Source organism: Cryptomeria japonica, unplaced genomic scaffold (assembly GCF_030272615.1).
Source record: "Cryptomeria japonica unplaced genomic scaffold, Sugi_1.0 HiC_scaffold_386, whole genome shotgun sequence".
NCBI lineage: Eukaryota > Viridiplantae > Streptophyta > Pinopsida > Cupressales > Cupressaceae > Cryptomeria > Cryptomeria japonica.
Genome location: NW_026729207.1, coordinates 131,435 through 142,364, shown reverse-complemented (window position 1 = coordinate 142,364; position 10,930 = coordinate 131,435). Strand labels below are relative to the sequence as shown.

At 36.3% G+C, this 10,930-nt stretch overlaps 1 protein-coding gene across 1 annotated transcript; it reads right to left on the bottom strand.

Annotated features, from left to right (window-relative positions):
* Positions 1-6,702: 6,702 nt before the first annotated feature.
* LOC131070523 (polygalacturonase-like) lies at positions 6,703-8,911 on the bottom strand. The gene is made up of 7 exons (XM_058006088.1): positions 8,774-8,911; positions 8,540-8,668; positions 8,132-8,276; positions 7,933-7,979; positions 7,611-7,818; positions 7,151-7,232; positions 6,703-7,039 (listed from the first exon to the last, which is right to left on the bottom strand). Exons 1-7 carry the CDS (start codon positions 8,909-8,911, stop codon positions 6,703-6,705), a joined length of 1,086 nt encoding a protein of 361 aa, XP_057862071.1.
* Positions 8,912-10,930: the final 2,019 nt, after the last annotated feature.

Sequence of the window (10,930 nt, the reverse complement as noted above, 5' to 3'; positions counted from 1 at the left end):
ATATGTCCCGTTGTATGCTCTCTCATGTACGGAAGGCCCTGCAACACAAAAACATAACCATAATCAGTACTCGATCATCAAAATCACTAATGCAAACTGTCGAACATCGTGTGCTAGTCCTGAAACCTCCCGCCAAGCCCTGATTGGGGACCATAGTGTCTTGTCAGGGACCATGGCGCCCTGTCAGGGACCATGGCGAACTGAGGGGACCATGGCGCCCTGAAGGGACCATGGCGCCCCTGTCAGGGACCATGGCGCCCTGGGGGGACCAGGGCACCCCATAGGGACCATGGTGCCCTGGGTGGGCCCTGGTCGGCCTTCAGGGCCCGCATACGATCACAAAAAAGTCAAACATGCAAAAAATCAAAAGTCAAACGTTCAGTCAACTCACCTCGTCCAGTGGCTCGTCGTCGATCACGGCCTGGTGCAGGATCTCAACCCTCGTGGGACGCTCCGGTCGTCGTGAAGGCATGATGATGGCTATGTGGGCTCCGCTACACTGAATAGTATTCTGAAATCGACAAAGTGATGAATACAAGTGTCACTTTCGAGGTATATACTCTCGTTTGTTTATTCTTGCTTTTTGAAACCCTAATTTTCCTCTACCATTCATTTTATCATAACTTGGGTTTGTGTGATGCGATTTTCGAGCCGTTTGTTGCGTTGGAATCATATTTTCCTTCCCCTACTCTCGGGATGTTCCAAAAAGTCTCTAATGAATCCTATTTAGTGAACATCCCTCATCAATACTACCTTACACAATTTGTTTCAAGTAAACATGCTACCCTATTTCACCTCCCTAATAAGCAAGTCGAAACAGGGGGGGGCATATAGCTACTCACAGATTTCATCACTTTCCCTAGTATAAGTTCCATCAAAATCATAAAAATAATCATGAGAGAGAGAGTGAGAATAGATAATGAATAAAATGACTCCATAGAGAGAGAATAGATAATAAATAAAATGACTAGACTAATTTAGATAATGAATAATCATCTCCTCTAGATTCCACTGAGGGCTCATTCTCGATTAAGATTTTTTTTAGTTGGCATTTTGGGCCATCATGGTGCATTTGTATGTTTGTTATAGAGAGATGGATGATTACAATACCTATGATAGTTGTACTTTGGGACCCATAAAATTTAACCATCTTGTCATGAGAGGCTTCTAATCATAGTTTAATGGTAGCGTTGTGTAGTTCATCTTTTCAAAGAAGGTAACTTCCATGGAATTACAATTTAGTACCCTTGCAATATTTAACCATTATCGTCAATTAGGCTACCACTTTATATTTTCAACTTGATAGGAATCGATTCAACTACTCTCTTTTGATTTTAACTAAATTCATTAAAGTCATAAGTTATATCTATGAACTTGTCAATACATGTACTACTTTGTTGTGTTCTTTGCTAGAATCATGGGATGATTTAGTGATCGCAACTAGTAGTACTACACTAAGTTGAAGCTTGAATAAATAGTAGGTTCTCTACTCTTCGAGGAATTAAAACAAAAAAAAAAACTATTTTTTTTAAAGGAGGCATTGGTTATTAGAGGAAGATAAAAGGATAAAGCAAAGAGAAAAAATAAGAAATTGGACAAAGCTCCAAATCTAAAGTGAAATCTAAGTCTCTCAATAAATCCTATGTTAAGCTTTATAATTATGTCAAGAAAATCCACATAAAAATAAATGCAAGAAAAATATTACAATAATGAATAAAATGATGATTTAGATTCAATAAACTATTAGGATGACAATAGTGACATAATTGTTATATATTTGGAATGCATATATTTGAGGATACATGGATGATTAAATATAGAGATTCTTTCCACATGACATTATATTTCTCATTGAGGCATACTTTTACATTTAGTGTAATATTTTTTAAGTTCAAAAACATCTGTAGATGCACATTGCTACATTGGTAGAAGGTGGACTTTAGGAGTAGTTGAAATTTAGTATAATAATGTCATTTTAGAAACAATTGGGATACTTCACCAATAATGTCACTTTGATGACAAGTTGAATCTTTGACAACTTTTTATGACACTTTAACAACACTTAATGTTACTTCAATAAGAGCTAACATTTAGTGGAAATCTATCACTTTGGTAGCCATTGGACTCTATGGACATACTACCTCTAGGTTGGAATTTAATATCTAGCATCTCAATGACTCAAATTTAGAAAAAATGCTTTCAACAACCATGTTTTCAAAGCAAAATAGGAATGGCTACAATTTTTTCTTTGCTAAGCAGTATAAACAATTGAAAGCATTGTGTCTTGGAAAGGATAGGGAGATCACTAAAATGATTGGTGATTCATGGAATAATCTAAAAGAAGAAGAAAAAAACCATGTTTTGAACAACCATGTTTTCAAAGCGCAAAGTTTGGAAAGAAGAAATTTTATTAGTAGGATTGTTCCACATGTTATTAAAAATATAGGGACTTGCAAACTCAAATTGGATATGGGATGTTGACATTAGGAAGTCTAACATTGACTATGTATTTAGTCTATGTGGTGGTGCAATTAGTTGAATGAGTAGGTGACAGGTTGTGGTTTCTCTTTCCACTATTAAGTCAAAGTATATGACATGCTATAATGTTTGTAAATATATAGTATATCTTTAGAGATTGGGCTAAGTTAGGAAGTAGTGAGGATTAATAGTGATAGTTAGAGTGTTATCAAATTTAAGAACCCTATTTTTCACACACACAAAAAATCACATTCATATTCATTATCATTTTAAAGTTCAATTTAAACATAAATTAAACATCAAAACATAAATAAAAAATCTAACTTTTAAAAAAGAATCATGTAATTAAATACAACATTTAGAAATTTCAATTTAAACATTCAAACTTTTACGCATGATTAAAATAGAGAGAGAGGGAGAGAGTAGGTAATTTGAGATACAACGGGTTAGAGAGTGAATAGATAATTTGAGAGATAGAGAGTAGGTAATGATAGAGAGAGGGTAACATGTTGAAGAGAGAGAGGGGGGTAATGTGTGAGAGAGAGAGAGAGAGGGAAAGAGAGGGGGTAATATGTGTGTGTGAGAGAGAGGGGATAATGAGAGATTGAGAGAGAGAGAGAGAGAGAGCATAATGACAGAGATGGTAACATGTACGTGTGTGTGAGAGAGAGAAGGGGGGTTTATTATTGATTTAAATCTAGGTTTTTTGTTTGTTTATTTTATAGGATTTATTGTTTGTGTTTTTCTATTTAGGGTTTACTGTTCATTTTCCTGTTCAGGGTTTCTTGTCTGTTTTTTGTGTCTAATGTTTATTGTTAATTTACGTTTTTTTTTGTTTTTTTTTTCCTACAAGTTTTACTATTCATGTTTTTTGCCATATTTAAAAATTAAAAACTATTTTAAACATGAAATAAAATAAAATAAAAAACATTTTTAAAACTTCAAAATGCTAAAATTAAAAAATAACAATAAATTAACATTTTTTTTATGAAAAATAATAACAATAAATTAACATTTTTTTATGAAGAATAATATAAATAAATAAAATAGAATATAAAAAATAAAACTACATACCTGGAAGGAGGTAAAAATGGTGTGGGGGGTCACCTGGGATGAAAAAAATGGGTAGCCGTGCTCCTCTGAAACATTTACCCATTTTTGAAACAGTGAAAATAATAGAAAATGGTTTTAAAAAAATAAACAAATACATTCAAGAAATGGGAGACCGTTTAGCTTCGCGCGCCTATTTTTGAATGGCTCAAGCACCCGAAGTAAAACGGGTGCCCGATTTGTAAAAATCGAACACCCATTTCTAGCGAGTTCTTTTCCCAACCCGTGGACTTCCGCGGGATTGGAACCCAACTTTGTGCATTTAGCCCACTATTACTAGGGGAAAACTGACATTCTTCCTCAAACTTAAGAAGATGACAAGTAAGAGATTTCTCAACAAATCTATAATCCTTAGCCTTTTCCGGCCCAACAGTTTGAAAAAGTTTTTTTCAAGAAGAAACATTATAGTTCCATTTACTAAGAAGGGAGGGGAGGTTCATGTTCTAATTATTAAGAAGTCTAATCATGTTGGTGGCAGCAAGCACCACAGGATCTTTAAGCAAGGCAACGTTAAGGAGGAACCTAGAGTTACAAATAGAGGTACAGGTCGAGGAGTTGGGGATTTTAAAATTAGAAATAATAGGGCGATGATCTGAGAGAGTAACAGGCCAGAAACCAACAAACTTACCTCTCTCATCCGGCACAAAAGAGAAAAAATCCTTTTTAGCATAAAAATGGTCAAGTCTAGAGTAAATCCAAGAATCACCTTTCTGAAGGTTACACTAGGTGAACTAGATACCACTATAAACACCTTTACTACCCACTAGAGGGTCAAACAAGTTTTTCTGATGTTTAAACCTATCCCACTAGATCTTCTTAGGGCCTTTCCACTCAAAAGGGTTCCCACCAACTTTATCCTCTTGGTTCTCAATCATGTTAAAATCTCCCCCTATAATCCACGGTATATCATTCAAGGAGGAAAGGTAGTTCCACAACTCATATCATTCCTTATAGTCATTGGAAGCATAGACAACACAAACCCCGAAAGAAGAGTTGTCAATACTGAAAATGGCCCAAACAACCCTCTTACACGAGGAAATGCCTTTCTGAATAAGGTGCTTCTCCCATTTTTGATTAAAAAGAAGTCCAACACCCCCTCTACCTCTGGGGTGGTCCAAGCAAATTTTAGCAGAATCTTTCCAAATAAAATCCAGATTAACTTGAAGGGTGAAATTGGTTGATTTAAGCTCTTGAAGCATGAGGAAATCAATATTTTTAATATTATTTAAAAATATTTTGATAACATGTTTCCTATCTGGAGCTTCCAGATCTCTAATGCTCCAAGAAACAACCTTCATGATCAATGAGAGTTAGGAGTCTTTAGTAGCCTTCGGGCTACTAGATTGGACAGGAGAACAATTTAGCTCCTTATTGTTTTTCTTGTGCAGGGGCCCCTTGTTTTTGGATCCCAATGGTCATCCCCTACTTTTAACATTGGAGTCGGGGAGATCAAGATCATCCCTATCAGAGTCGAGATCCATATGTGACTCAACATAATGTAGTTTCAACTCATTATTCGGGTGAGAATGACATTCCTCATTCACAGTGCAGGGAACTTGTGAAAAGAGACTACTATCATCGCATTTAGTAGGAATAACATGGATAACTGAATCATCACCAATTTTGTTAAGTATACTAGGAATTGGAACCAAGGCCGAATGCACACTGGTTTCAATATGGGGGGAGGGGCCACATAGAACCCCAATCATTTTACCACTGTGTTCAAGAGTGCCAAGAGTAACTAGAGGCCTCTTTGGGACTCCTCGAATATTGGAATCACCATGCATCCGATCTGGGTTCTCAAAGGATTTAACAATGGATTTAACAATCAACTTGGAGCCAGATTTAATAGTAGAGGATTGGGTGACCATACCATGGTCTAAGAGGGCATCAGATTTTTTATTCTTACCCTATTCCAGAGTTTTAACAAAGTTGGTTTTTTCCAAGGCAAGTTGTTGTGCATTTTTTCTTCTACGCTTCTTTGACTTACATGAGACTAGCTAGAAATCATCCCCTTGATCGCTTTCCAGTTTCTTGAGGGCTTGCTCAATTGGGGAGTAGTGAGGGGGGTCCACATTAAAACAACCAAAATCAGGGCAAGGAGTGGGCTTGCTAGAGTTGCTCACATCAATGGTAGGATTATTGTCAAAAGTTTTATTGTTAGCTTCAGTAGGGACAAGTTCAACAGAGGAGACCACATGAGCAGTATTCAAAGGAACACAGGGACTCGGGTTATCAACACGTGGTTCTTTAACAAATTTCTTCCTTTTAATGATGGGGCAATCTTTGCGAAGGCGACCTTCCTTCCTATAGAGGAAGCAAGCGTGTAAACCTCCAAGGATTTCAAAAGGACATGAGTAGATTTCTCCACCTATGCTAAGGTTAAGCGCTTTAGAGATGTCAATCCCAGGTTTCAAGGAAATTAGCACATGATCATCAAGATGGGGGATGAGTCTGGAGTGTCATCCATCCTAATGACCTTACCAATTGGTTCAACTATATGGGGAATGAAGTGCCATAAGAAAGGCAAAATGATTTTAAGAAGAACCCATCTAGGGCATGACAAAGCCAAGACCTCCTCACTAATAGCTTCAGGAGAACACCCAAGGGCACGGAAGGAAGTCTTACCGACCGCCCAATATTGTTTTTTGAGAACCTCAACCTGCATATCATGGCTATTTAAAAAGATAACAAACAATCCTTTCTGAATTTGCCTACAAAAGCAAATCCAAAAACCAAGCTTTAAGCTCTAGTAGTTATGAAACCAATCATCCATGAATTTGCGTGGAGGACATTTATCAATATCAACAGAAGCAAAGAAAATAGAAGTCTCTTTAAGTCTATTTTTTTCTAATGTAATTTCGTGAACCAAAGAATCATTAGGCAAGATAAGGATAGACTCAGGGTCATCACTAGAATCCTTACCTTCTGAACGACCACCTCCATCGCCGCTGGTTGCCAGGAACTTCGCATCGTCAGAGATAGCCAGGGAAGCCCTAGATATAATATCTCTAAATGAAGGTTTATTGGAAGGCATACTGGAATGATCCAGTAGTGGGGAAATAGGGTTAGGTTGGGACAGTGCAGTGAATGCACCGTCACATCCAGACTCCATTAAAGACCAAGAGCAGATCGCACAAGAAAGAGACTACGGAAGACGCCTAAGAAATAAATGCAACACAGAGACAGCACAGAAAGCGAAACCATAAAAAGAAAAACAAGCCAGGAAGATAAAACAGGGGAGAGAAGAATCAAACCATGTGGAGGAGGGAGGCCTCCTCCACAGTCTACTTGTCGCTCCCGCTCAGACCTGCGCGCCGAAAAAGCTCCCGACTCTATCACCGGCCATGTCTTGATTCTTAATCCATTCGTTGTTAATGTCAACTTGGCGCCGTTCACGTGAATCGAATGGACATATGCTTTCGTGTTTCCTCTTCCAAGGCTTCCAATGCTGCAAAATTATACAAATAATATAAATAATTTCTAATGCATAACATATTTAGACAGACATAAATTATTATTAGCTGTTAAGGTATTTGTGTTTGTTTAGAGGGTTAATCGCCTTATTCCATGGCCTGGACCGCATGTGATATCATTGATGTTAATATTTGAAGACCCATCACCTATCCCCACACAGTCATCTCCTGCAGTCATCAAACTTCCATGTACTCATATTTCTCTATTCACATATAATCTCTGCTATTTAATACTATATTTAAGAATATAAGAAAAAATCTGAGATCATAATTAATCTATGATATGAATTTTTTTAGTTATAATAGTCACATCCATTTTCTTTTTTTAAGTTATAATAGTCACATCCATTTTCTTTTATCAGTTTTTTAACTTGTAATCAAATAACATCATTGATGTATCATAGAGTAATTTTATAGTCAAAATGAATCATGAAATATGATCCAAAATAGTTATCAGTAAGACAATTCACCCTTTGAAATTCAAACTGTTTTATTTAAAACTAAATCTGAAAATGATAATATTTGCCACATTCCTCATTCCTTTACCTGTTCCAATAGTGGAATCTTTTATGACTATGTTTGTGGATTGGAACGTATCAATTCCATCAGTGTTTGGGCTGCTTTCTGGTGCCTGAATGGTAATACCCACGATCTGGACACTGTCACAATTTGTCAATGTGACATGAAATTGAGGACTGTTTCTCACCTTCAGTCCACTCAGTGCACTCCCTTTCACATCATTGAATTGAATGGCCTACGGAAAAAAGAAAGTCATATGATATGCATCTATAATTTTAGCGCATGTAAGTAGTTTTTACAGGTTTTGAGGGCTGTTGCTTGCTTTATTGTAAGCTAATTTAAAAAAAACTCTCTTTTTACAGGTTTTATTAAGTTTTCCTGATTCATCTGCATAATCTGTTTGAAAATTAAAACTAGAACCTTACTGTGCAGGTTTAGGTAAAATTTTACATATATTCTGTATCAGAAACTAGAAACACTGAGAGAAGTTCAGCAGTGTAAATGGTTACTAACCGTTGGTCTACTTTTATGTTTACCCCATCAATTACTTCCTTTTCCGTCAATAGTGCCCTTCCCTGTCAATGTAAATTGTTGAAGATGCTCGAACAACCACCACACATATGTGCTCTTCCAGCTGCTCGGATTTTCTGGTGGATCAATAGTTCCATGTGCGCTTCCAGCTGCTCGGATTTTCTGGTGGATCAATAGTTCCGTCGACCTAGTAAAATAAACATTAAAAATTTGTCTTGAGCTACTACCATATTCTCGAATCAGTGCACAAATTTACAGAATGAGGATCAAACATAGAATTAATCTAGAGTATGGTAAACTTTGAAGAAGGATTACTATTATTACTACAAATACAAATAGCATAGAACTATACAATTTTTCGACAAAATTAGATGTATTAAATCCATTGTTTTTTAATCCTTTAGAATTATGTTCAAATTTTAGACCTGAAATGTGAAACCAGGCTGACACGGTCCCTGGAAATATAGATTGTTAACCAGAAAAGTCTTGCCACCTGCTACATTCAAAGTTGCAGACGACGCTTTACAAGCATCATTCCATGCACGAGTAAACGCCTGAAAACCATTAGAATTTTAAAAAGACGAGATTTTGGAGTCCTTAATAATAACATGTAAACTTTCTGTTACTCAAGATAGAAACTGTTAGAGGACATCACCCACCACCCACTGCACCATAATTTTGTACGCCAAAACTTCTTCCAGAGATGTGATTAACTGGGCTTCAACGGCCATGATGATCAAATATAAGGCCACCAAGACAAAAAATTTCACATGAAGATTTTGACCTGGTCGAGCCATTGATCTCATTAGAATTAGAGCCTAACTAAGATTCAGTATGAATTAGAGAAAGAGACCTAAGGTATGAGTGAAGGAGATGAGTGAGCGTTAAATAATGCCTGTTTATACTATATTAGGAAGTATTCTGATTACTACTAAGTTGCTACTTGCAAGGAAAGGAATATTTAGATCTTGGTTTGATTTACATCACAAGTCGCGAGTCTTTGATAGGTCTACCGTGTGTGGTAACAGCACTCTTTCAGGACATGAATGGCTTTGGAATGCTTGTGTATTCATCGTCTTAGATTCTCTAAATGCAAACCACGTATCAATAAAACGGACTATTTCAAGATATAACAGCTTACCTATCAAATAACGGACTCCCACAGAAATCGAAATGCAAACCCAATGGAACAATACCAGATCATTTGATTTTTACTATCGAACAATACCAGATCATTTGATTTTTCCTATTTCAGCTTACCTATCAAATAATGGACTCCCACAGAAATCGAAATGCAAACCCAATCGAACAATAACAGATCATTTGATTTTTTCTATCGAACGATACCAGATCATTTGATTTTTCCTATTTCAGCTTACCTATCAAATAATGGACTCCCACAGAAATCGAAATGCAAGCCCAATCGAACAATAGCAGATCATTTGATTTTTTATATTTCAGCTTCCCTATCATATGACGGACTACCACAGAAATCGAAATGCAAACGCAATCGAACAATACCAGATCATTTGATTTTTCCTATTTCTCCGTTCAATATTCTTTTATTTAAAACAGATATTCAGAACATAAATATGTTCTGAATATCTAAACAAGTGTCACATAGTAGTGAGTAATATTGTAATAAAAATATTTGTGGTGATTTTTAATTATTATAATTTTAAATCAATATTATTTTAAAATTATATTATTTAAATTATATTTATTTAATATTAATTATAACTTTTACTTTTATGAATAGTATGTGAGTATCTATATTAGATTAAAATTCTAATATTCATATCTAAAAATTATAGAGGGTCATGTCATATGAGTAGAGCCCAAAAAGTAGTGAGTCACATGGACAAAGCCTTAAAAGCAAAGAAACAACTAAACAAAATAGCAAGCATAAGAGTGAATCTCGAGTAGAATAAAACGAGCACCAAGTTATGCAACAAGAGAAATTCTAGAGGGAACTAGAAGAGAGTCCTTGTCATTTTGCTTACCCCATACGTTAGCAGGGTCCAGGGTGACATCAGGTAGGGAGCATCGCTTATAAGCATTTGTCTTTCCCTCTTCTTTATCTTCAATCTATTTCAGAGAAATAGCTAGATCCATATAAGGGAAGTTCTTAGAAGAATCTGACCACCCACCACCACTGCTAGTTGAAGGCCATCCACTACAACCACCAGTAAATGGCCTTGTACCACTTGAAGGCCACCAAAATGAAATACCTACATGTGGAGGAGAAGTAAAGCATAACTGAGCCCAACCATCCTTGCCACCAATGTGGCAGTGAGGGGCATTAGATCTTGGTGAATGAGAGCATAGAGAAGAGAAACACTGACGTCAGCAGCCTTAGGAAGGAGATCGGTTGTAAGAGGCAGAACTAATTGGAGGCACTCTGGCTAAAGTGCATGGGGCATTACCCCAATGGTCAAATAGCCACTTTATTCACTTAAACTTGAATATGCATCATGACATTTTTACAAATGGTGGCTTTAGTATAAAGTGAAATAGAAGTATTTATAGAGTTGTGAGCAAAAATACTACCATTTCTATCTTTAAATAAAGAAAAGAGAATATCCACCTTAAAAGAATGCAAAATATAGGTAAATCTGAAAGGGATGTGAAGCCAATCCTCAAGAGAACCAAATGCGAAGAAAAAAGTAATTTAATCTACATCACAACTCATGAGAACCACATGACACATAATTTAATCTGCATCACAAGTCATGAATCTTTGTGAGGTAATAACACCCTTTTAGGACATGAATGGCTTTGGAATGCTTGTGTATTCATCATCTTAGATTATCTAA

Bases quoted from the DNA above. Each gene is read 5' to 3' on its own strand.
- LOC131070523 (XM_058006088.1), bottom strand. From the start codon at position 8,911: ATGGCTCGACCAGGTCAAAATCTTCATGTGAAATTTTTTGTCTTGGTG. The intron at 7,233-7,610 runs GTAAAGGAATGA...TGATGACTGCAG, and splicing joins AGATTCCACTATTGGAACAG to GAGATGACTGTGTGGGGATA. The intron at 7,040-7,150 runs GCGATTAACCCT...ATAATTTTGCAG, and splicing joins GGTCCAGGCCATGGAATAAG to CATTGGAAGCCTTGGAAGAG.